Raw genomic sequence first — 26,652 nt, 5'->3', positions numbered from 1 at the left:
CTATGAAACTGGTGATGGAGGTGCTTTTCTAAAAACTGGTCACAAACTAGGCGGTGCGGTAACTCCAACCTATACTAAACGGATTCAGTGACAAGTTAAACTATGATTTTGTACCTTTAATGGTTGGGCTTTTTGTTGTTGTTGCCTTGTGATTTAATACTCTTGTTTCTTTGTATGGTGGAGGATTGCAGTAGTGTCCAGATCTTCCAATTGTGAACGCTTGTGATTATGGCGTGTGTGCTGGTTTTCAGCCTTTTTGAACATACAGGTGCATAGGTGTTCCCTAGTGGAAGCGTTGGCTGCTGGATTTAAAAGCAGAATTTAAAAATGACCATGTTACAAAAAAATGTATTTATTTTCTTGAAGAGTTTACAGCTGAAAACCGGTAGGATAAGAAAGGGAAACAAGAAATGTAATTGAAACAAGATGTAATTTATTTTACATCTGGGGAACAGTATCTGAGAGAGTGATTTGTCTGAGGTTGAGGGCAAGTCTAACCACAAACTGGATATGAATCTCTTAACACCCTGTCTAGTTGCATAACCACATGATGGTTGTTTTCCTCTGTCCCGCTGAAAAGATGAAATAAATGCTATATGGTTAGAAAAATAGCGTTAAGAAACGTCTCCTGAACTTTACCGATTCTAACATTGCATATTCTGTTACTAAAACTGAAAGCAGTTTTTTTCAGTTCATTTGCTTATCACTAAGATTGTAATCGTTCTGTATTTCTCTTCATCTAGATAGGAGAGCAGATCAGCCAGTGTCAACTTCTAGTCAGTAGCCTGTCTGATTATATTTAGGTTTTCATTTGCTAGCACAGAGCTGAAAAATCAAGGCTGTATTTGGTGTTTGACCATAACATCCTGACTTGGATACAATGGCATGGTCAGAGATCGTGTTGAAAGCCTTGCTAAAGTCAAGGGAAGTGACATCCACTGCTCTTCCTTCATCCATAAACCAGGTCATTTTATCCTGGATGACAAATGGTTTGTCAGGCGTGGATTTCACTTAACCAGTGCATGCTCATCATGTGCCCATGAATACCTCCCAAAGTGTCGTGCTCCATGATTTTCCTAGGGACTGAAGCGAGGCTGATTGACCTGCAGTTCCTTTTTCTCTTTTTTGAAGAAGAGTGCAACATTTGTCTTTCTCTAATCACCAGGGACCTCCCCTGATGCCGAGGGTCTTTCTTTCAAAGATGACACAGAGCAGCTTCACTGTGGTACTGGACCACTCCCTTGCACCCTCAGGTGCACCCTGTTGGGTCTCTGGACTTACATTGCTTGAGCACTCTCAAGTAATTGCTGATTTGGCCCTCCTCCACTGCTGGTAGTTTTTCTCCTCTGTTTATAAATCCTCATAGAAATCAGGGTATTTTGACAGAAAACTATCTTCTGTCTCCAGAGATTGGAGAAATAGATGCTGACATCTTCCTTCGATGGGTTCTTGCAGTTTTATCCCATATATAACTCAATTCTCTCTTCAATCTTAGATCATCGCTGCCTTCTAATTTGGAGATAAGACAATTGGAAGATGGGACTGAAGGAGTATTTGCTTTGACGCAGCTAGTGAAACGTACGCAGTTTGGCCCATTTGAATCCAAGAGAGTTGCCAAGCTTGAAAAAGAATCAGTTTTTCCACTGAAGGTAAGATAGGGCATGTGTAAAGCAATTAAAGCGAGTCTGTTTTACCCATGATGATTTTATGCTGTCTACTACTACGGAAAAAAAATGGTGGTGGTAATTTGGGACATCTTTTAGGCATGCCCTATACCAGTCTACCTAAACGAGCATTCTCTGGGCAAGATGCAGAAGAACTGATCGAGAGGCTTCTTCTGCGTGTTTGGAGTTAATGTTCTTATAGGAGATAGAGCCAGAATACTGTCAGCAAAACTGCTTGTCTGTCTCCTAAACGTGATGATATAGGAAGTGTCATGCCAATGGCAGTTCATTTCTTTTTTTTTTAATAACTCTCTTCAATTTGATTTTGTTTGCTTAGTCATGGCATGTGCATTATTCTTATGGAACATGCAGAATAAATGTATTTTCGTCTGTCTTGCATTTGCGTTATTTATCTCTTGAAAAGTTTTGGTGGGAGAAATGCCACAGTAAAAATGTAATTCAGTAATGCATGACTCAGAAGCAAAGATTTAGAGATGTGACATGGGCTGATGGGTGTTTCCCAGTGTGCTGTTTGGATTCCACACTGTTTACCTATATACAGTCATTCAAATTTTTTGAAAAACTAGTGGCTATAGCAAGACTTCTGGGGATGGAAGTTCTCTTTGTTCCCATGCTGCCCCTGGTAGTCTGTCTCAGACTTACTCATCTGAGGATGACACTGATACATGATACATGCCTGATGCATGCACGTGTTGAGGCTTGCTTTATCTCTGATGTACGCTGAATAAAAGCCATTACAAAGCAGAAAGTATAAATTCTTAACTTTGCATTATTAGTTACGGTTTTATTGCATGTATAATTTGCTTGGTAGGTGTTCCAGAAGGATGGGCCCCTGGTTTACTTTGACACCTCAAATGAAGATGATTGCAACTGGATGATGATGGTGCGGCCAGCCACTGAGCACGAACATCAAAATTTAACTGCCTTCCAGCATGATAATGATATTTACTTCACCACCTCCCGGGACATCCCACCAGGAACTGAGCTGCGAGTGTGGTATGCAGCTTTTTACGCCAAAAAAATGGAAAAGCCAGTGCTGAAGCAGGTCTCTAGTATTGCCAATGGTATGTGTGGGGGCCTTTTTTCCTTCCTAAGGGCCCAGTCCTGATAGGGACTGATAGTTGTAGTTGACAGTGCTGTTTATTGAATAGGCCTTGACCTTGAATATGTTAGCCTTTAGAGTCAGGCTAACCTGCGTACATGGTTGCCTTACACGAAGAAAGCATGGGTTCTTCACCATGGTATATCTGAGTTTTTGAAAACAGATGACCTAGTTGATGATTTGGCCTCTTCAGGCTCAACAACCTGGATAAATAGTTCTTAACTAAGTAACTGGTAGTTGCATCAGAAGCACTTCAGGGTACAAAAGTAAAGGGGCTCAGGTGTCAGTGTATGTCCAAACGTATATGCAGATTTGTTAAAGAAGCCTTTTTTTTTTTTTTTTTTTAACAATTGTAGTGAAAATGTTTTGGTTTTACTCAGAACTGTTGCACAGTTAAAAACTAATTTTACCTTATGCAGTCTCACGTGAAAGCTACTAGAAAGAAGTAAGTTCAGACGTGAGGTGCCATTCCACATGATTGCTTGTGCACTAGCAAAGAAAGCAGCAGATTTATTACAGTCCGAATTGGAACTGCCAGAAGCCTTTTATTCCTCTGCCCCCTCGGTTTTCTTCTACTTTTGCATTTCTACAGCTAAAGGGCATGATCCTTTAGCATTGCAAGGGCAATTTCTTTCTGTTGTTGAGTTGGGAGTACTCCTTACACACTGTTATGGCTATGCTGAGTATAATTTGGGGTGACAAATGTCTTGGGGAGAGGCCAATGCCAATAGCATGTTTTATGGCTGATCTTGGTGGTGAGCACAGTCTTGAATGCTGAATCAGTCCTGTTAACACGTTTATAAATTCTAAGATGTTTTCAGTTGGTATTAATTGAGTGGTTTCATCTTTTTCCTATGTAGTTTAACCCATTCATGTATTTTCAACCCATTCTCATGTATACGGTGTGTGCAAATGGGTATTTAAAAATATTTAGGTAAAAAGCTTAGGTATGTCCTGCTTTCTGTCTTCAGCACTTTCACTATATACTCCATAACATCAAAGGCATTTATGCAAATCCAGGCATAAAAATGTCCTGGTTAGGATTTTACATGAGAATGTGTTTTGCAGGCCTGTTGTTAGGCAAAACTTTGTGACTATGCGTGCTGCTGTCAGTACAGAGGAGGAGAATCAAAGGGTCTGGAAAGTAAAGAAAAGGAACTGTTTTTCCTCTCCACAGATATGTGCTTGGTAGTGATGGAATATGATAAAGAGGGGAACAAAGTCTCTTCAAAGCCTTCGACTGCTGTCTTCCCCCATAAAAAAACGAAAAAATCCAGCATACCAGTAGCTGATCCAGCAGGTATGCAAAGTTATGTTATTTTTGAGAGAGAGAGGGTAGATATAGATCTAAAGAGGGTAGATACAGATCTAAAGAGCTGCTGGGTGTACCATTTCTCTGCAGATATCGTGGTTATGTAACATTCAGCAAATACTAATATAGAGGGTTTGAAAGTCTAGATTTTTCTTTTTATTTTCATGGGCACTTTGCTTAAAACTCATAGGCAGGTTCAAAAAAGGCCAGAAGGGACAAAAAGACCTTTAGGCAGATGATTTTCATGAAAACCATAACTGCTTCTGACTTTGGAGGTGGTTAAGGTTTGGTGGGGGCAATTCTAAAGAAAATCTGCAGACTTTCTTTGCAAACTGTAGTAGTTCAAATGGTCAGGTGCTAGAAGAAAACATGAGAATGTGAGTGTAAGAACAGTGCTGTTTGGAAACGACAAGAATGCTGCCCATCCCTAAATTACAGCGATACCAGAAGTCTAGAAGAATTCAAACTGTATTTGCTGACAGAAACTCAGATTTAGGTAAATTTATGAGCAATACAGATACCATTGGCAAAGAACACAAGGTCGGGAAACAACTAGTGGTGTCACAGAAGCTTAGTCCCCAAGATTGATTATGAAGCAATTCCTCTGTAATCTCTGATAAGAGAACAATGCAATTAAGAAGCTGTCTAACACGAGTTGCCTTGTCTTGCCTTGAAGTAAACTCAGAGTACATAGTTTGGAGATCAGGATCAAAAGAAAGTATTCTGGGTTTCTTCTTTGAGAAGGCTGGTTTGCTAAGTTTTGCTTACTGGTGTTAAAAGTAGTAAGGAGAAGAGGAGGAGATTGTTGCAGATGTGTACTTCCTCAGAAGAGGTTCAGGTTTACCTGGATACTGTCACAGCTGAAAGATGGAGCTGTCTGGGCAGTTGCCTTTCAGTTTAGTATAACTGATTTCTCCTGAAAAAAAAAAAATGGTGAAGAATTTGAACAGCCCTTTCTACATCCCTAACACTACTGTCTGAAAGTCCAACTTCAACAGAAACAAAATGTGTACTGTTACACTTGAGGAGCCTTAAAGTGTTCCCACTGTTGTAGTCTTTTGGTGTTTACAAAACAAAATATGCCTATTTTGATTCTGACTGCTGGCCCCAAGTCCTGCAAAGCTTCTGGCAACTGACAGGTCTTTGCTTAACCCCGGAAGCCTGAAGAAGTGGGAACCTGTGCAGGACGTGACTCTCCCTGGCAAACCAGTACACCTAGTACCTAGGGTCTCTAGGTTTGAGGTAGGTAGAAGGAGCAAGGGAAGTGCAAAGCCGGAGATAATTTTCCAAGACAGATTTCCGTTTTGCAGATGGTGGCTTTTCAGTTTTACTAGCCAGCAACATCATGATACGGATCCAATAGCTTAGCTTACATGTTGTTTACCAATTTGACGTTTTAAGTTATGCAGAACTTGGAGGTTCAGGTTTGCTGTCTTTGGCCTCCTGGACAAAGCTCTCAAGATAAGAAGTTCTTTTTGTAGCCTGTGAAGAAGGAAGTTCTGTTTTTGAATTAACGAGTCATTTTTTTATGTATTTATTACAGTGCGGATGAGGTCTGACGTGTGTAGTGCAGAATGTTGAACGTGTTTGTAGCAGGGAACAATCTCTGCCTCAGAGAGTCTTTTATTTTGGTTTAAGAGCCAAGAGTGAGAAGGAGGAAGTATTTTTATCATCCCATTACAAATGGGGTCCTTAGGCAGAGAGAGATTAACTGACTTGCTTACTGTCATACAGGAAATCTGTGGCAGAAACTGAGGTACAGTTTGAATTTTTTGCACTGGCATTCACTCAATCTAATTACAGTGTCATCCTACTCTCCTGGGCAATTCTTGTGTACTGTGGAATATTCAGCTTTGTGTGTCAAAAATTCTGTGAACCAGTCCAGACTTATCAGATACTTGGCAAATTCAGGCAGGTCGTCCAAAGAGTGAAAGACAAGGGACTGTGAACAAAGTAACCTTTTTTTCAATTCCAGATCCATTTTCCTCCTAATATCTTCATGTGTGTTTGTTAGCTGATATGCTAATTAAAATACTGATACGGTAGTCTGATAGAACATCCAGTTCATGAAACCACTCAAAACCAGGTTTTTATTGTTCTCACCCTTATGTCTGTTAATCCAAATACTCTTAATCTGTGATGCTCTTCAGAGAGAGCAAGGAGGATTTCTCCACTTCTGTCCTCAACTGACGCAGAAGAGCAGCGGTAGCTCCATTGCTAAAAATTGATTTGTATCGTGTCTTTGATCATCACTGTTCTTTAGAAAGTGATAAAGGGACCCTCGGGACCTTACAAGAGCACCAATGTTCTTCCCTGCAGCATTTGGATTCTGTTCGGTGTTCTCATCTGTTTTGACTTTTCAAGTATTTATGTCTGGAAGATCCCAAAGTGGTCCCAGATAATAAATCATACTTAAGTTTCTCGTGAATTGCACGCGTAACAGGCATGTGACTACTTGTTTTGTTTGGTCTGCTGGTGGGAATATAGCTGGGAAGTTCAAAATTAAGCAGTTGCCTCTGTGGGCCACTTACTGCTTAAGTCATACTTTGTGGTATGCAGGGAGTCACTGCAAGAGGAACAAGGCTACGGGGGTTTACTACTTATTTTTCCCATTTTCAAAGCTTTAAACTACTTCTTGTGATTTAGTGAACGCTTCAGAAGGCAGCGGAGCTACAGAAGCAGAGTCTAGCCAGTGGACGTGTAAAGTCTGTTCTTCTGCTTTCCAAGAGCCTCAGCTGCTGACAGGTAAGGAGTGTTAGAAATTGATGCCAGAGTACTGAGGAGCGTTAGGAGAGTTCTGTTCTCCCAGAGCACAAGACTGCAAAGCCATGTCCTCATCCATGATGCACTAAAATAAAGGTTTTATATATTCGTGTAAAAATAGGTCTTATATGTTTGTGTAAAAATTGTTTGCGAAAGGTAAAACAATGATGTTATTGATGTGGCAGCAGGCAATCTCTAGGCATACAATTGTGATATTGAATCTAGAAGAAATAAAATTATTGTCTAGAAGATGATGTGAGCATTAGGAATATCAAGGACAGGAAACTGCATGAATGGTCTATAACATCAGAGACGTCAGCTTATACTTAATGATACTATCTGTCTGGTATTTATAGCACAGATGTAGTAAAGGTAATGAAATATGTGGGTTCCTTTTCTCTGCATTTCATTTCCAGCTGTTTTATTCAGTCTTCTAAAGAATTTAAAATATTTAAGAGCTCTGACCATTTGAGAAATCATTTTTGAAAAGGGAACTTAGGCTGCTAAGTAACTTGGGTTTTTGGAAAAATGTACACACTGTCAGGGACACAGCCTATTTCCAGTTATACCTAACAAATCTCTTAAAAATTGCAGTCCATGTTAGTAATTGTTTGGTTGTTTAATAGACTGTATGCTTTTAGTTAGGGTGGTATTGTGACTGCTTCTGAAATAACTTGAAGTGAGTCTCTGTTAAATGAGGTCGACCTGATTGATAGGCTTCAGCTAGATCTATCCCTTGGGGGATTTCATGGCAGTTTCTTTCCTCTTTACTCTCTTGTTCTTTCCATCTATCCAGAGCACTTGCTGAGTCACCTGGAACAAGCTAAAGGTGCTCCCCAAGCCAGCCAAAATGAGGCTGTTGCAGCGAAAGCAACAGAGACTCCCCCCGCGGATCCGCCAGTGGTTTGTGATGCAGCTAGTGCCAGTACAGACTCAAGGAGGAAGGCCAGACGGGGAAGAAAGCCCAAAACAGCAAAAGCAGAAACACCCCTTGTCGTTGTTGAAGAGAAGGGGCCTGCAGGTAAGACAAAACTTAAGACAATGCTAAGTACGTGTTCCCCTCATATGTCTTTAGTTTTCAGAAAGGCCTAAAAGGTAAAGCACAGTCAGGGTGGACGTTTTTGGGCAGATCACTAAAGCAGATGATTTACAAACCTCATGTTAATTATCTGCGAGGTCCATGTCTACAGTAAAGGTTGCAACATCTGTGCTTAGATTACCTGCATTCTCCTTCAACAATTTTAGGAATAGAGAGAACTGCATAGCATCCTGCAAGAAGGAACAGGAGAGAAAGCATCTTCCCCCTCAAGAAGAGAGAGCTTTCTCTCTCTGCCTTTCAGTGTATTCCTGGAAGGGGCTTTTTTCAGGGTCTTACATTCCTTTAAGGGAAGTTCTGATGGGAATTTGCGAGGCATAGTCAACTGTAGTAGTAGGCTGGAAAGGTAAGAAATTACACCTTCGTAAGAGATGTTGGCTACAGCCTACCTGTGATTCAGTAGCCCCTTTCTGTCTTGAAAGTACTACCTACTCATTTGCAATCAGTTACTTGTCAAGGATCCTAGTTCAGTGCCACATGTCATTACAAAAGCAAATTCCTGCAATTAAGGTTTTCTTTCAAGCTCTCCGCTTTAACACTGTATTTTTATGATGTGTTTGCAGCGGAACGTGTAGCTGACACTGCGACTGAAGTCCCGCCGGATGAGGTAGCCCTGCCTTCAGCTGCAGAAGAGAGGATTATGGAATTGGTTTTAGGAAAGATGCCTAGCACCACAAACAGCATCAGTTCAGTCACAAAGTAAGTGTTCTGGGATGCAGAATTTCCTCTCGGGCTTAATCAAGTCTAAGTAGCGTGTAACAGCTGTGCTCAAACACTGAGCCCACAGATGCTGTTTTTCATTAGTGTAAAACTGCATGGTGCTGCCACTAGAAGAGCCACAAAGCTGGATCGAGCACTGTAGGATGATGCACAGTTGGTGAAATAATTGTGCTAGAAGGTTAGAATATAAACCATGGGAATTTAATTTTCTGTCATGTTAATGGTTTCATTCAGTGTGATACCAAAGCCTCTTCCAGTTGCACAGTGAAATATTACTCTTGTTGAATGTTGGTGTTAAAGCAGGCAAAGAGTTTTTGGCATTAAAAAAAAAAAAGCTAACCACTATTATTCAGTCTGGTTTGTGTCTTAACTCATAAATGACTTCATACTGATTCATGTGCATGATACTTCAGACTTAGAGCATTAGGAAGGGAAAATTTATGTATACCAGAACCTCAGGGAGACTGCTAAATATCATTGACTGATTTAAATTCCTTGATGTCTTTCCGGCTTGATAAAACTGTATTTTTGAATGATTTTTTTTCTTTTTTTTAGTATAATAAAGTCCTTGGTGTTTGAAAATTAGCTAGTAATGCTATATACTGAAGTTCTTAGCAGATAGAGAACCATCAAAAATGCATTCCAACTGGTGGTTGTGCTGGGAAATAGAACAGTACTGCTTCTTGGTGCCCAACTGCCTTCTGGTCATACACGCTTTTTGCATGAAAACTGCCCAGATTTCTAAGCTGAAGTACTGCTAATGTTTTTAGAGAATAAGCAGAACAGATCCTTTATGCTGCTCTGAGAGGCCTGAAAAGACGATCTGTGGGGCTGGTGGCTGCTGCTTTTTTTCTTTTTCATCCTGGGTGAAGTTAATTTGGAGCGAGCTGCTTTCTGACATCTGCTGCTACCAGTGGGTGGCCAAGAGGTCACCTTCTCAAGGATGAAGCTCCAGCACTCCCTCTCCTGCCAGAAGCTGAGCATAACACTCTTCTAGCTTTTGCCAGCTCGTGGGACTTTCTTGCAACCTGTGGGATACCTTTCAGTCCCTGCCTTTCTTTCTCTGATCCAGTAGGTTTGCTCATCACCAAAACACCATGTCCCTCAAAAGAAGTTTAATTCTCTCCAGTAGACATGGTATACGGCGGAAGCTGATAAAACAACTTGGGGAGCACAAACGAGTCTATCAATGCAGTATCTGCAGTAAGATCTTCCAGAACAGCAGCAACCTCAGCAGGCACATCCGTTCTCATGGTGGGTTTGCTTTTTGACTCGCTTGCATATTGCTTCTGTCTCTCATTGGTTGCACCTTTGAGTAAAGCATTTAAACTGTTCTTAGATATTGGTATGCATAATCTTAATAGAGTTGCTTTTTTTTTTAAACTTCCTCTAGAGACCTCTTTAATTTATGCATGAGAAGATAAAAGTTGGGAGTTGAAATTTGAGTATTTACAATCTGAATTTAGGTACATATTATAAGCAGAGGCAAGGATGTGATGGCTTTTCCAAAACTGTTCTTCCCTTTACATACACACAGTCCCCCATCTTCACAGGCTCGTGGTCCACATTGATGTGTAAATACCAGCGGAGTGCTTTTTGACCTGTGATCTGCAGTTCCAGGGGTGCGCAACCTGCTTCTAAGGATTCTGTGAAAAATAACAATTTCGAAAAGGTTGGGGGGAACCAAACAAAATTGTCGTCAGTAGGTAAACTGCACTAGAATGGAAAAGGTCAAAATCCATTATTTGGATCTCCTGAATTACTAAAACTTCTCATCCCTAGCCTGTTTATTTGCAGTTGCTTGTGCTTTGGTTTCCTCTGTCTTGCCTAGAGTTGATGATTATCAGTCTCTGACTTGATTTTTTTTATCTTGATTGATCCCCTCAGGTGACAAACTATTTAAATGTGAGGAATGCACAAAGCTGTTCAGCCGTAAAGAGAGCTTGAAGCAGCATGTTTCGTACAAGCACAGCAGGAACGAAGTGAGTGGAAATGACTAGTGGGCTTTTTCTGAGGTTAGGTGAAAATGTACCGTGGGCATCCAGGTGCTAGCGGGGGAGTTTGGGTCAATTACATTTGAGCGGATATCTGTGAATTTCTTATAAGCGAGACAAGACTGATAGGGAGAGGTAACATTTTCTGTTACAACAACAAATTAGTTTGGAAAGTGTGGACACGCTTTGGAGCATGGAAGTCCTTTTCCATGTCTGAATTTTCTGTTCAAAATTGTTTTCAGGCATCTGTTACAGCAAGAGAAGCTGGAGTTAGCTGGACCTGCATTACCTAGAAGTGAGATCTGAATTCAGTTTATTGTATTAAAAAGGACTATTCTAGTCTTGTTTGCCTGTCCTGGTTTATTTATCTCCACCTATAGCATCATTTAGTGGGTGAACTCTCTGGGTGAAGGCTGTGTCAGTAAGGGCTGTGAACAGATGTGTAAATGTGTGATGCTTATAGTAGCAGCGCCGTGCCTGCTGATGAGCGCCTTTCAGTGCTGCTGCCGTATAAATATTTAACACACCTGTGGTGGGGCCTTATCAGTGAATATTTCTGTTCTTGCTGGGCATCAAGGTCCTAAGCTCTCTGATTCCTGGCATCTACTTTGGAGCTAGAGGATGAGTCAGATTACATCTCGCTTTTCAAAAATTCTGTCTCCATATCGGACTGGGAGGTTATCAGGAAGACTGTTACAAGCACACAGGTGCATTGTCTGTTCTTTTTTTTTTTTGTATAGAGATCATATGTAGAAACATGGCGTGATAATATAGCATTAGAATTTTGCATCAGTGTATATTTAAGCATCCTGTTGAAGGAAGAAAAATTAGAAAAGACAGAAAAAGTAACTGAGATTCAGAATTTCTCTGTCAGACGAGACTTGGCTTTTCCCCCTCTTAAACACTTACTGTTTGCAATCCTCAGGTTGACAACGAGTACAGATACAAGTGCACAACATGTGAAAAGGCCTTTCGGATAGAGAGTGCGTTGGAATTCCATAACTGCAGGACAGGTGAGAATGGCTAACAGTTCAGCTTCCTCTCATCTTTACTCAGTTTTGTGGGTAGGTCTGCAAATCTATCTCAGTATAGTAACTGCAAAGGGGAATTAGGCATTTGGATTTTTTCATCACCACAAGCAACCTGCCCCCTCTTTCCCCCTTTCCTCACAAAACCTCTTGTGATAACAGAAGTTAAAACAGTAATCTGCAGAGCAACACATCCACTTATGTATTGCATTTTTTAGTATTTCCTGCTCAACTATATAAAAGCTTAACTAATATTTCACTCGTATGTTCACAGCTACCCTGTCACCATCTGTTTAACTTTCTTTCCTGAAACTAAGTTTGGCCTCTCTTTTCTGAGATAGAAGAACTGGAAAAGGAGCCAGTGCTATCAATAGTTTGTAGCTTTCTGGGATTATAGTTTTTGTGGTTTTGCGGCTCTGGGCAGCCTGCTCCAGTGGTTGGCAACCCTGCCCAGAGCAGGGGGGTTGAAAATAGATGATCTTTAAGGTCCTTTTCATCCCAGGCCATTCTATGATTCTATGGTTCTACAGTTCTCTTCTGCTTTTTCATACTTTCTTTATACTTGAAGTAGTCTCTGCAGATGCTTCTTTCTTGGTATCACTAGAACTTGTTCTTTTCTTCCCCAGCGATCCCTTGTGGTTACTCATATTAGTTGTGCTGAGTGATCTTATGCTTAGAAAATGACATCCCAATTACTTTTACAGACCCGTGATAACTCTCAGTTTAGAATCACTTGGGCAATTGCCCCTTCCACACCATCCAAAGTAGGTTTTCTCATTTCCTTTCAGAGGGTACAGCTTGTATAAAAACTCAGCCATATGTAGAATGGAAAGTAATGCCGAGTGACCTCAGTCTTGTGTTCATTCAAAGACAGCAGTGTATTTTCTGTCTCTTGAGTTGACTGTTAGCAAAACGAGCAGCAGTTTTTGCTCTACTATTTAACAAACCAAGCCGTTACTTCATTGTGATTGCTTTAGCATTGGCAAATTCCACCTACAGCACCACGGTGTCATGTTCCGACAAAAGTCTCAGCTGCTGAATATCAAGTGAATTTCCCATAGCCCTATTACCATGTAATGGTTTGTTTTTTTGAGATTTTATACTTTATTCTGGAGTATACTGTACTGGCAGGTATTACACAGTCAACTCCAAACATAATTTTAATGTATGCTAGACCACAATGGAGATAGCCCAGGTGAGGAAGTTATGATGCTAGAGCCAGTGTTCAAATTAACATAATATATTTCTATTGCTTTTGAAAAAAATATGTTCCAGTGCATTCCAGTGATACTTAGTTTCATAGGTGGCAAAATTAAACGTGATATGTTGTTTGATGTTTATTATGCTTTTAATGGGAAGACAAATTTTGAAGTAAAAGAAAAATACATGCTTCTGCATTTCCCTCCTCAATCCATATAATGATGTATTTTATGTTAAAATTCAGGTCTAACAAAAGAACTACCTGTCCCACAAACACACACAACCTGCTTTCCTCTGTAAAGACCTGCATGGTTTCTCTTACAGATGACAAGACATTCCAGTGTGAGATGTGTTTCAGATTCTTTTCTACAAACAGTAATCTTTCCAAACACAAGAAAAAGCATGGGGATAAGAAGTTTGCATGTGAAATCTGCAATAAGATGTTCTACAGGAAGGATGTCATGCTAGACCATCAAAGACGACACCTGGAAGGTAAGTATACTGCATATGAACAGAACTATTATGGTAGGTGTCAGTTTTTGTCAGCTTCCTGACCTAAAGTAGCAGGCTTCAGCAACACGTGACACTTATAAAAAATAATAGTAATGAATCCTGGAGGAAAGTTACCTAATTCTGTGAAACCTTTCTAGGAGCTGCACCATTTTTTTTTCTTCCCATGACTGGAGTCAGTGCTGCTAACGGTTACGTGAAAGTTGCTTGGGTTGTTACGCATTAGCTTAGACTAGCTGATTTTAACAGTCTCTAATTTTTAAAGTTATTTGAGCTCTTTTTTTTTTCTTTAAATGTGTGGTAACTTGAAAATTTGAGGGCAGAGGATTAACTTGCAATGTAGGACTGAAAGTGACTGCAATATAAATTTATTTTTAAAGGCTGCTACCTGGCCAGTATAATATAAGCAGAATGCTGTGTGATGTTAATCTGTCAAAATCTGGGGAAATGTTTGAAAATAATATAATATTTGTCTGTTTGAAATTTCAAGTGTCTAAAGATCTTATAAGTACTCGGAGAGAGTGGAAAAACTTGGGTGATGATAGATTGCTGAAGCATATATTAAAATGCCACTAGTGGTAGAGATGATAAGACCACAGGTGATTTAAAAAAAAAAAAAAAAAAAAGGCAGTCAGATTATCTGATTTGTTGCCTTGAGTATAGCTGATCATCACTGGCCTCGCATGATTCAGCCCTCTGTGTCATGAACTAGAGGACAGCTAGAGGACAAGGGTTAGAGTGGAAATGGCAAGAAGTTTCACGTTCAACTTTCACAGAACAGCAGCAGCCCTCTTGGAAGTAGCAGAGAAAGGTCTGAAAGCTTCCAGATGGTTCCTTCTCTCCTTAGAGATTTTTGGGGAGAATTTCTAGGCCAGGTAACTGATCAAAATGCCAAGGCCTACTACATCTGCCTGTTTTACTGTTGACCATAAATGTCTGTTTTCATACACAGTACAGTTGGTGTAATATCCAACACTTTGGATACATCACTTTGGCAGACTGCTTCTATATTCTTAAGACACCGTTTTAACTAAGCAATTATCCTTTTGCTAGCAATTAACTTCTGCGTTGAGGCTCTTCCCAGTGTTTCACTCTTCTTTACAGTATTCACCTGAGAGGGCATGCAGATTGGAGTGGAAAACCATGGTTTATTTTTTTTGTTTTGTTTTTTTGATGGGGACTGTTCTGTTAAGGGGTGAGGCGTGTGAAAAGAGAAGAATTTGAACACAGCACGGAAAACATGGTTCGCTACAAGAAGGAGCCTTCGGGATGCCCCGTTTGTGGGAAGGTAGGCTTCTTTGCCAGCATGTGCCCCGTGAAGCTCTGTGTTGTAGCTCCAAGAACACTCCAAGGGTATGCTGTGCCTCAACCCAGAGCTTCTGAATGAGTTATCGTGGCATAATAAGTTACCACCCATGTATTAAACCACAGTAACTGTCTACCTGAATAGACGCTTAGCCTGCCAAAAGGTTTTAGGTAAATGACGTTCCCTAAGGTATCTGCCAAATCAGATTACCTCGCAGCTCAGACAGGCATGTGGTCAGTTAGCAGCGAGTCCTGGGGCCCAGCCAAGGTGTTTGTTGCTCTTTCAGCTGCGTCAGCTCCATTATATGTCCAAGCACACAGTGTCTAGAGACTGAGATCTGTTATGGCAGAAATAAGAACAAAACTGAAGTTCGGACTAGAATTTTTTCAGGACATGTAACAAAACATAGAGTGTAATGTGGTCACTGTGTCTGCCAGTGAAATCCCTTGGCTTACACTATTTAGCATGAAGTTTTTCTGCCAGAATGTAAACAGCTGGAATTGACTGTGTGCATTGGAAATCATTTTCTGTTAGAATTCAAAGTGAACTCATTGTGTGACCATGCCACTGTTGTGTTTGGGAGCTAATTCTCATGATCTGAAGTTGCTGTTGTCACTAGTACGAATATTGTGGGTTTAACTAGTGGTTCGATAAATGTTTAATGATTTATGGTGCAAGATGTGCTCAAGCAATACTTAATTTGGTCTGTAGACCATTTTTTTTTATTTTTTCAATACGTTAAATATCAATGAAGATAGATTTTGTGTATGTATCTTTTTACAGATAGAGGCAACGTTCTTGGTTCAGAACACACGGTCTAAATATTTCTAAATTTACCCTATGTAATTCTGCTCCATCTTTTTGGGAAGTCAACCTCTGACAAGCAGGCAATTTCAGTCAGTTCTTTGAAGCTGTTTATGTGTATTTTGCTGTGTCAGCAGTTTCTGAGGTAGTCTGCTGAGTTCCTACATGTTTCTGGCCAGAATGAATAATATGGGATAGTAAATATGTTCTGAGCAGTCCGTTGGATAACTTATAAAGAATTGTAGTCCTGCTGGGCATGATACAAAAACCCATCCTTCTTCTTCTGTCTTAGGTATTTTCATGCAGAAGCAATATGAACAAACACCTTTTAACACATGGAGACAAGAAGTACACCTGTGAAATCTGTGGGCGGAAATTTTTCAGGGTGGATGTGCTGAGAGATCATATTCACGTCCATTTTAAGGTAGTGTGTTAATATTTTAGTAGGAAAGGCCTGTTATTTAGCAAGCATTAATAAGCATATCGATAAATATGTTCAGACTGTTACAGCCGCGTGTTCATACTGGCAACACAACAGGGATTGTGTACCCTGTGCAGTGATGTTTCTACGGCAGCCTAGCAAGTGTCGCGTTCTGATTTACCCATGGCTCTGTATTCCACAGGTGGACTGCTACAGAGTACGTGGACTATCATATTTAAAGTTATTTCAGGTACCACTGCAGAACGCTGTTCTGAACATCATGTAAATACACTTCTTTGACCTTGGGTTAATCATAGAGGTTGCACAGCTTAAGGCAGGGAGAATAACAACCTGTTTAACAGGAGGACTGCTAACAGATGCATTGTTCCAGCAAACAAACCAGAAAAGTAATTGAATCACAGTGAATGTGATTCTCTTGTATATGCTGGCATAACTGGCTGTGTGCTCAGTTCCTAAGCTGGTTTAGTCAAAATGACCCAAATCATTTTTAAAAAGAAAAATATAAAATAAAAACACCTCTATTACTAGTGCCTAAACAGACACTGATTATTTTGACGTAACTGGGTTAGCACAAAATTGAAAGGAATTGTATCACTCAGTGATGCTTATATGGTTGTAATACTGAACCAGTTGGGTATCTTTTTACGTTCGGATTCCTTTTATATACAAAAACTGAGTATTATCTGTTTAGATAAACAGTTGTTCCTTGTTTAGTCGTGCACAGAGGGACTTTGTTTACCTGAATTGAATGAAGTGGGAGGATGTTATAAATAATAACATTACAGCAGTTGATAATGTGAAGCAGTCAGGGTGGAAAAAAAAAAAAAAAAAAAAGCTGTCAAGCTGTTACCTTTTGACATAGGTCTTTATTAAAACAGAATATTCTTTCCTACCCTACACAGGATATAGCACTAATGGACGATCACCAGAGAGAAGAATTCATTGGTAAAATTGGAATCTCATCAGAGGAAAACGATGACAACTCTGATGAAAGTGCAGATTCTGAGCCTCACAAGTATAGCTGCAAAAGGTGCCAGGTAGCTTTAAATACTTTCAAATTAATTTGATGGGGGGAAGGAGTGGAGATATTTATAAATTATTCAGTTTTAAGTAACACTGAGGATTAGCAAAGAGTAGGTCAGTTCACAGGTCTGCTCTTCTCTGCAGTGCTTGTTACCTCTATTCTAGGAAGTGATCTTATTCTGTAAGACATCAGGTGGTGTTCTGTAAGGCAAATGCTAAATACTTAAAAAGATAAATACATAAATATACACTTCCCTCTGTGTAAAGCAGCAAGTAAGCAAAACTGGAGGAAGAAACAATAAAGGAATATTCAAATCTTACGCTATCTTTTAATTATGTGCAAATTAAAGTTGTGGCAATTCTGAATGATACCAACTGCAATTTGATTCATTTTGACAAGATCAGATGTCCTCTAGTGGATATCCAGTCTGGAGGATCAACGCTGTTGTTAATGTTCAGTATGACTGCTTATTCTTGGCCTATCCTGTTACTAACAGGATGGATGGTTCTGCTGGCACAGACTTTACTCACTTGTCATTGAACAGAGGAAGACTCTTTCAACCTCTTACTGCATGGCTTTTGCCATTTAGTAAAGAAATAATGAGGAAGAATGGGATCTTTAAGGCCCATTTGGATTCTGTACCCTAACTGGGGGAGCACACAGTGCTGTGGTGGGGGGGTTGCAAAATGAATCAGTGACAACAGCAAAACTGGCCAAACTGACAGTGGGACAGGAGAACCTTGGTAGTTAAGCCACCAACTTGGCCTTTGGAAATCAGGCTTTATGTCACAGTCTACTCTTAATGTGGTGAACGTACTTAGGCTATCTTCTTTTCATTTTAAAGACTCAGAGATATTAATATGTCATTTTTCTGTTCTTATCTGCAAACTGTTTTAAATGCAAGCTGATTTTAAGCTTATGTCAGTAAGTATAAGAAGATGTGGTATCACAGCAGTTAATCGTGTACTTGCTTTCAATGTGGTAATTATAATGTCTGGCACTTAATGGATACATAAACTGCATAAAAATGTATGCTTCTAAATGTGGGAAATTGTGCCATTCAAATTAGAAAGCTCTTTCTGGAAGCTGTTTTTATTTTGTTTGTTTTTAGCACTTTTGGAAGTGTCTGAGAAGTAAAAACTGTGTAAGGCAGTGGGAAGTGAGTGTTACCTGTGATGAAATGGAGAGGCTCTTTTTGGCTGAAAATTCACACATTCCTAAGGGAGAACCACATATAAATAAGTTAGTGACATATGTCTTCTGAGGATATCTGTCTTTATTTTTTCGTTTTCCCAAAGGACATCTTCACCAAGCTATTCAGTACTGTCAGTTATACCCTGAATAATTCCAAAATCAGAGCAAAAGATCATGTCATGGCACTTTGCCCTGATACATAGGAGCATATATGTATATGCAAGGTTACTTAGCCCAGGTCAAGCACCTGGCTGTCATAGCTGTAGTGCTTCCAGGACCTGAGCTGGTATCGCTGCTCTGCAAATGCCTAGAAATACCAACTCTTCTTGCTCTGAAGAAGAGAGAAGAGAGCTTACTCTATCCCTAAAGTCCAAAAGACATTTCTCTCCATCTGTGACGTCCTTGGTTCAACAGCTAGTGGAGGTTAGATGTGGCTCTCTTCAAGTCTGTTCCTCAGTGCACAGATAATTGGAGGTCCTCTACTTGTGCAGTGTAAGAAGCACGATTTCTGTCCAAAACCGAACAAACTGTTCTGCACTTCTGCCCTCTGTCAGCAAGAAGCCAGAGATAACATCTGAAGCTAATTTTCCAAGTGAGTTAACCGATGTCCTGTAGCAGTGTGTTTGTAATGGCCAAACAGGTTCAGGCCTGAATCTAGCTTTCCCAGAATTTTCACCTAGTGATACGCAGGGTATTTCTGACTAGTAGCTCTGGCTTGAGATCCCAGTAAAACTTAGTATGAAATCATTGCTGTTCTAAGGACATTTGTCCCCTTTCATTCACTATTGGTTCATTTCACAGTTAACTTTCGGCCGAGGGAAGGAGTACCTGAAGCATATAATGGATGTGCACAAGGAGAAAGGCTATGGCTGTAGCATTTGTAATCGACGTTTTGCTTTGAAGGCAACTTACCATGCACACATGGTCATTCATCGGGAGAACCTGCCTGATCCTAATGTACAGAAGTAAGATGACTTGTTGGACTGATATGAGGAGCTATCTTGAAGTCACAGTGGCTCTGCCATCTGATGATTTTAGAGAATTGGGTTGTACTAAAAGACCAGAAACTAATGGGTGTTAAAATGTTGATTAAAAGTTTGAAGTGCTTATATATCACTGCCAATTCACTTAAAATGATTAGTCAACAGTGACCCAGTTTGGGCTTTGTAAACAACAAATCTATGGTTTTAATAAGAATTTTTAAAAAATATATCATTTGAGGGCATAGCAATGCCTTCAGCAAACCTAGTGTTTCTAAGACTCATTTTTAAAATGCATTTATGTTTCAAGGAACTTTTCTAGTAATTAGTATTACCAAACACACTGACAAAAATGCCTGAAAACCACCTCTGTCTCAGGAAAAGCATGACAGTTTTGGTTTCTCTGGTTTCAGATATATCCATCCATGTGAAATCTGTGGAAGGATTTTTAACAGTATAGGGAATCTGGAAAGACATAAGCTTATACATACAGGTAAAAATGTTGTGTTTCTTTATCATTCTCACTATTACAAAGAAATTTCTGTTGCCAATGCCTGCCTTATTTTTTTTCAGGGAGAAATAAGTTACGGGTTTTTACTGTAAGTTACAATAAGATAAATGATATATTTATGCTTTTAAGGTAGACCAGTTTTCTAAAACAGATAGTGTTAATGAAGATGTTTGGTCAAGGCACACAATCCAGATCTTAGTTAATATAATGCAGGATTCATCTGCTAAAATCCTAATTCTGTATTCCGTTCTTCCTCAAATTCTTCTCCATGTCACCTTCTCACCATTACACAGGCTGAAAACTGCTATTGCAAAATCATTTTTAACAGCTCATTATTATTTCATGCTATGCAGTATTTTCCTACCTCAGACTTTCTTTTTTTAGATCTCGCACAAAAAGCCAGCTTTTTTCTCTCTCTAATGTCTCCTAATTCAGTCTGGGCTACAATATGCATGAAAGATATGGCTGTCAACACAGGTGGACTGTTGCCCTCTGATTCACCAGTTTAGTCAGGTGTTAGGGGATGCACATTTTTCATTAACATTTTTTTTTGTTTATGTTGTCTTTTAAATTTATTTTTAAGGTGTAAAAAGTCATGCTTGTGAGCAATGTGGCAAATCATTTGCTAGGAAAGACATGTTAAAAGAACACATGCGGGTCCATGATAATATCCGAGAATACTTGTGTGCAGAATGTGGCAAAGGTATGTCTAATGCCTTGTTTTCCATTAACTGTGATACTGAATAGCAGGTGAACATCTGAATTAAAATGATTGCCATTATTCTAATGACTTAGAATATTGGGAAGGTACTCAGAATGTAAATTCTTTAGAGTGTTAGAAACTGTATTAATTAGGAGCCTTATGCATATATTAAACACCCGTAATTTTACAATCTAGTTCCACGACCTGTAAGACACATCTGAAGTCAATGAAATTTGCCTCTGTTCTGTTAGATTGAGGAGTGCTTGCCTGAGTGAATTCCACTGCATTTGCAGTACCAAAGTGAATAAAAGTTGTTTTGGTTTGTTTGTTTGTTGTTTGATTTCTTTCATTCTAGACTGTTTTCAGACTTAAGAATTAGAGTAATTTCTCTTTCTAAGAGCTTTAGGAGTCAAAGTTGCTTTCAATTTTTGAATTACTTGAGCTATAACTTGAACCATATCTGAACTGGCATATTAGTGGAAGGCAGTAAGTCTGACATCCTTAAGGATGTTTTGTCTTTGCTTCTCCCTGCTGTTTTGCTTCTTCCACATGGTTCTTCAGATGTTTTCCAGAGATCTTGCCTGGAACTAAAATAATAATGATAATGTGCACTGCTACCTAAGCAATTAAAAACATTGAATAGCGGATACACAGCAGATACCAACTTAGAGCTATTGGCTAACGTGGTTGGTCATCCTGAGCTCCCTTCCGAAGGTAGGAGAATGGAGAAAATCATCATACTGTGCTTTTAGCTGTATCTTTGTACCTCATAGGAATGAAGACAAAACATGCACTTCGTCACCACATGAAGCTTCACAAAGGGATTAAAGAATACGAGTGCAAGGAATGTCACCGAAAATTTGCACAGAAAGTCAACATGCTGAAGCATTACAAAAGACACACAGGTGAGGTCCCTAAGGATGTACAAAAGCTGCACTGAATCAGCTAAATGCTTCCTGAGAGAGCTCTTATATAGAACAGTGAGAGAATATGAGGAACATTATTAAAACAAATATGCATATTGTGCTTTTTCAAAAGTGAGGTTTTGGTCAGTCAAGACCACCTGTTATACAGTTAAGATGTGTTTGGTTGCTTTCATGTTTCCGTTTTTTAAGGGTGGTTGGTTTAGTCTAGGATAGACCTAGAGTGTTGCTTTTGTTTTAAATCAGTCTCCAGTTTCCTATTTTACAGAACAAAATGTTATTTTCTGATTTATTTTCAGACTGATACAGTGGCATAGCTTAATGAAAATAGCTGGTGAAACTGGGCTTTTTATTTGTTTGGCTGTGGGGTGGAGTGTTTTGGTAATACAAGATTCAGAATTGTCCCAGGTGCCTTTATTACTCTTACACTAAGAGTATTACTCTTAGTAATGCTCTTATTACTCTTACACTAAATGTACTCTTACAGGAATCAAAGATTTTATGTGTGAGCTCTGTGGGAAGACTTTTAGTGAGAGAAATACGATGGAGACTCATAAGCTAATTCATACAGGTAAATCCTCTAAAATACAGTAATAAAAGACTACAGCTTAACTTTTCTCCTAGTTCTCGTATGATACTCATCTTCGGGGGCTGTTGCTAATAGCTTTTCCTTCCATCTGCCACCAGTAGGAAAACAGTGGACATGTTCAGTCTGCGATAAGAAGTATGTCACTGATTACATGCTCCAGAAGCACATACAGCTCACGCATGATAAGGTAGAAGCCCAGAGCTGTCAGCTGTGTGGGACAAAGGTTTCTACCAGAGCATCCATGAGTCGACATATGAGGCGTAAACATCCAGAGGTGAGTTAGTTTGGCAGGTAGATCATAGAGTGGTTTTTTGACTTTTTTTTTTTTTTTTTTTAGGAAACTTTATGACCTTCAGTGACTTGAAATGAATTCCTCCCCCAGCATCCCCCCCCCCCCCTTTTTTTTTTCCTGTTCTCTTTTGAGGCCAGTTTTAAGGTTAAGGATAAATACCAGCTCAGGTAGCATCTGTTAAGCATGCACTTAGCCGAATCAGCTGTTTTGTTATGTTTCAGTAGTAAACATATCTGATTGCCACTTCCTAAAAATGAAGTTCTTCTGATTACTTAAATCCCTTTTTTTTTTCCCTCAGCTTAAATGCATATTTCTTTTCATGTTTTGTCTTCATCTACTAGTGACCATAATCGATTCTTTTTTCCCGTTGTGTTCTCCATATTTAGAAGTGATCTGAAAGAAGTGGTGAATAGAGATGACGGCAGTATCTGCTGATGATGTAAAATGATTCTTAGTATTAAAGATGAATGCTGACTGCAGAGAATTTGGATTTGAGGGATGTTTTGTCTGACTGTAATGGGGCTTTTTCTTTGTTCTAAATTTCTGAATAGATACTGTATTTTTTCTCAGCATTTATTGTTTAGGTTGACTAAGGCTTCTCCTTTCCCTTTGAGGTTTTATTTTACAAGCAGTTTATCATCAGCATTGCTTTGCATTGAACTATTCCTTCCGTGTCGTCATGATGAAATGTAGGCAGTCAACAAAAAGTTCTGTTTATTGACTTTTGGTTTAAAAATGCAGCTAAGTATCTGCAATCTAGAGGGCGATTTGTTTCTGTTCTTTGATAAGCTGAGAAGTATAGATTTTGCTGAACATAAGGGAATAGGACACAGTTAATACATTTATAAATAGTAATTAAAATAATATTTTTTTTGTCTAATTATGTTTGACAAAACATTACATTACTATAGAATTCCTCACTTCTCAGTGGGTTGTGTTCTGTCTGGAATATGAAAATAAACACTTTCTTCTAGTGTTGTCTTTAAACTTTGTTGGTTTTCAGTGAGAAGGAAAAAATTGACAAGGGAAGACTGACCGATGTCATCTACCTGGACTTCTGTAAGGCCTTTGCCACGGTCCCACATGACATCCCCATCTCCAAATTGGAGAGATACAGACTTGATGGGTGGACCATTCAGTGGATAAAGAATTGGCTTGAAGGTTGCACCCAGGGAGTGGTGGTCAATGGCTCTATGTCCGGGTGGAGGCTGGTGACAAGCAGTGTCCCTCAGGGGTCTGTCCTGGGACCGGAGCTGTTTAATACCTTTATTAATGACACGGACAGTGGGATTGAGTGCACCCTCAGCAAGTTTGCAGATGACACCAAGCTGAGTGGTGCAGTAGATACAACAGAAGGAAGGGATGCCATCTAAAGGGTCCTGAACAAGCTTGAGAAATGGGCCCACGTGAACTGAATGCGATTCAACAAGTCCAAGTGCAAGGTGCTGCACCTGGGTCAGGGTAATCCCAGACAGGAGCACAGACTGGGAGAAGAACTCATTGGGAGCAGCCCTGCAGAGAAGGACTTGAGGGTTCTGGTGGACAAAAAGCTTGACATGAGCCAGCAGTGCGCGCTTGCAACCCAGAAGGCCAACTGCATCCTGGGCTGCATCAACAGAGGGGTGGGCAGTGGGTGGAGGGAGGGGACTGTGCCCCTCTGCTCTGCCCTTGGGAGGCCCCACTTGGAGTGCTGCATGGAGTTCCAGCACAAGCAGGATGTAGATCTGTTAGAGCGGGGCCAGAGGAGGGCCACAAAGATGATCAAGGGGCTGGAGCATCTCTCCTATGAAGAAAGGCTGAGAAAGCTGCGGATGTTCAGCCTGGAGAAGAGAAGGCTCTGGGGAGACCTCAATGCAGCCTCTCAGTACTTAAAGGGGGCTTATAAAAAAGTTGGAGAGCAATTCTTTGTTCAGTCAGATAATGACAGGACAAGGAGGAATTGTTTTAAACTAAAAGAGAGTAGGTTTACATTTGGTGTAAGGAAGAAATTCTTCGCTGTGAGAGCGGTGAGGCACTGGCACAGGCTGCCCAGAGAAGCTGTGGGTGCCCCATCCCTGGAGGTGCTCAAGGCCAGGCTGGATGGGGCGTTGGGCAGCCTGGTCTGGTGGGAGGTGTCCCTGCCCATGGCGGGGGATCAGATCCAGGTGGGCTTTAAGGTCCCTTCCAACCCAAACCATTCTATGATTCTATGTCATACGATGAAAGTCACTTCAAAAAAAAAAAAAAAAAAAGCCGTGCATTATATTAAATGATACATGCAAAATGTTAGATTACATCATTTTTGCTTTGTGACAGGATTTATCAAGGCTATGCTGTTTTGTTTGGCTGTGGTCTGTTCTGCTGCTGTTCACCAGGCTGATACCTCTTTGTTCACAGATTCTTTCAGTGAGGATTGATGATTTAGAGCAGCTGCCAGAGACTACTACCATTGATGCCTCCTCAATTGGGATTGTTCAGGTAAAGTCACCATTGCTGAATTCTTATGGTGACAAGGTGTCAGGCCTGCTGGAGGGTGAATTGGGGACATCATTTTTTTGTTATGTGTCATAGCCAATTGTGGGCTGGTAGGCAAGGGATATGGTTTTTAGAGAACCAGTCCTAGCTTAATGTGTGGCATGCTGTGTTCTAAGACATAGCAGCATAAGCAGATGCAAGTTGTTGATTTGTTTTGTTATATAACATGCTCATAAAATTGAGGTAATTAGAGCATGAGTTCTCATTCTCTGAAAACAAGTTTTTGCTGAAGTTTGATCCTTTGCTTGAGAATCGACAGTAAAACAACTTCAGGTGATAGTGTCTTACTTGGAACTTCATCAAGTCATTTTGCTTAGTGTTTTGTTTGGAAATTCATCACTCCAGCCAGAATTAGCCTTGGAACAGAGCGAATTACCAGAAGGGAAACAGCACATGAAAGCTCCTAAACGTGGCCAGAAACGGAAGCAAAAGTCAGGTGAGGAGGAGGAAGCTCAAGTGCCTGAGGACCCTGCCTTCAGCGAATACACAGAAAAGGAAGCTGAGTTTACAGGAAATGTTGGAGATGAAACTAACTCAGCTGTACAGAGCATTCAGCAGGTAAAGCTCCGGTAGAAGGGTGATGGGCAGCTGGCATTGCTTAGGGGGATAAACTGTTTCTCTAATAGCAAACACAGAAGAGCAATCGGAACATTTAGGGCTAGTTTGATAAATTGCAGTAATACAAAGATAAATAGGAATTAAAAAGAAAAAAAATCAGGCCAGACCATTCCTCATATCTGTTTGTATTTCCTTCAGTGTTACCATCTCCTTGTTTGCCAGGTACCACTAACTGGCTGAAGCTATGTCTACAGGTGTGACAGCTAATTTGGCTGACGGTTTTGAATGTTGCATATGCCCTCCCCCATTATCTCCTTACTTCTATACTTGGAAGTTGTTCCATTCAAAGCTTTTTATATTCCCCTCTATCTGTATGACTTCTTTTGCTGGCAGCAGCAACAAACGAGTCAATCAGCACTCAGCTGTTTTTTTCTCAATGCCAGATATTTGACAGTCAGGTTACCTTTCTGTTTTTCCTCAGGTGGTGGTGACCCTTGGCGACCCCAATGTCACAGCCCCGTCCAGTTCCGTCGGGCTGACAAACATCACCGTTACCCCCATTACAACGGCGGCTGGCACCCAATTCACAAACCTCCAGCCGGTGGCAGTGGGCCACCTGGCTGCGCCCGAGCGCCAGCTGCAGCTGGACAACTCCATTCTCACCGTGACGTTTGACACCGTCAGTGGTTCCGCCATGCTGCACAACCGCCAGAATGACATTCAGATCCAGCCGCAGCCGGAGGCCGCCAACCCTCAGTCTGTGGCCCATTTTATAAACCTGACCACCTTGGTGAACTCCATTGCTCCTCTGGGGAACCAGATAACAGAACAGCATCCTCTGACGTGGAGGTCAGTGCCTCAAACTGATGTCTTGCAGCCCCAGGCACAGCCAACGCAACAGCAGTCAGGACAGCAACAGGTTCAAACAGAGCAACAACAACAGATGTATAGCTACTAATTTATACTTTGAAAAGTTGAAATGGACAGTACTTAGAGACAAAAAGACGCAGACACTTGGAAAATTTCTAATAGGATTGTTTGCTGGATACCAAACAGATGGGAAAATGTTTATACAATGAAATGTAAGCTGAAATTGGCATAGCACCCTGCAACACCCTAATTTTGAGATTCTCATATCGTCTCTAGACCTTGCACTGTCTTTCAAAAACAAAAGAAAAAAAGGAAAGAAAAATCTCACCATAAATTTAGCACCCCCTTGCACTGTGTATTTTGTGCAGAAAGATTGAGATTTGACAGGAGCATCATAATATATCTTAACCAAAGCAGGGAAATCCTAAATAATATGGCACTGGTGATTTAGAAAACCCTTTCAGCCGTAACATGTCACTTACTTCTCTCCAGTCTGGAAATTATATACGAAGACCTTGTTGACAGTAAGCTG

General features: G+C 40.3%; 1 protein-coding gene across 20 annotated transcripts in view; it reads left to right on the top strand.

Moving 5' to 3' along the window:
* The window catches only part of PRDM15 (PR/SET domain 15), a 34,504-nt gene extending 8,086 nt beyond the window's left edge, over positions 1-26,418 (top strand). For 5 of the 20 annotated variants that reach the window (XM_040530208.1, XM_040530219.1, XM_040530197.1 and 2 more), the window contains 22 exons: positions 1,496-1,649; positions 2,497-2,749; positions 3,965-4,087; positions 6,746-6,844; positions 7,659-7,883; positions 8,522-8,657; positions 9,751-9,932; positions 10,566-10,660; positions 11,598-11,685; positions 13,225-13,392; positions 14,604-14,698; positions 15,813-15,944; positions 16,865-16,999; positions 18,982-19,145; positions 19,574-19,653; positions 20,255-20,374; positions 21,148-21,279; positions 21,785-21,868; positions 21,985-22,160; positions 24,555-24,635; positions 25,038-25,250; positions 25,732-26,418. In XM_040530208.1, coding sequence (XP_040386142.1) covers positions 1,496-1,649; positions 2,497-2,749; positions 3,965-4,087; positions 6,746-6,844; positions 7,659-7,883; positions 8,522-8,657; positions 9,751-9,932; positions 10,566-10,660; positions 11,598-11,685; positions 13,225-13,392; positions 14,604-14,698; positions 15,813-15,944; positions 16,865-16,999; positions 18,982-19,145; positions 19,574-19,653; positions 20,255-20,374; positions 21,148-21,279; positions 21,785-21,868; positions 21,985-22,160; positions 24,555-24,635; positions 25,038-25,250; positions 25,732-26,208 — 3,412 coding nt within the window. In that variant the 3' untranslated portion in view covers positions 26,209-26,418. Of the gene's footprint in view, positions 1-1,495; positions 1,650-2,496; positions 2,750-3,964; positions 4,088-6,745; positions 6,845-7,658; positions 7,884-8,521; positions 8,658-9,750; positions 9,933-10,565; positions 10,661-11,597; positions 11,686-13,224; positions 13,393-14,603; positions 14,699-15,812; positions 15,945-16,864; positions 17,000-18,981; positions 19,146-19,573; positions 19,654-20,254; positions 20,375-21,147; positions 21,280-21,784; positions 21,869-21,984; positions 22,161-24,554; positions 24,636-25,037; positions 25,251-25,731 lie in introns of those variants that run through there. The other 15 variants (XM_040530309.1, XM_040530317.1, XM_040530285.1 and 12 more) reach the window with 10 other exon arrangements.
* The last annotated feature ends 234 nt before the right edge of the window (positions 26,419-26,652 follow it).

This window comes from Cygnus olor, chromosome 1 (genome assembly GCF_009769625.2).
Source record: "Cygnus olor isolate bCygOlo1 chromosome 1, bCygOlo1.pri.v2, whole genome shotgun sequence".
Taxonomy (NCBI): Eukaryota; Metazoa; Chordata; class Aves; order Anseriformes; family Anatidae; genus Cygnus; species Cygnus olor.
Note: the sequence above shows the minus strand (reverse complement) of the source record. Positions and strands in the feature narration are given on the sequence as shown.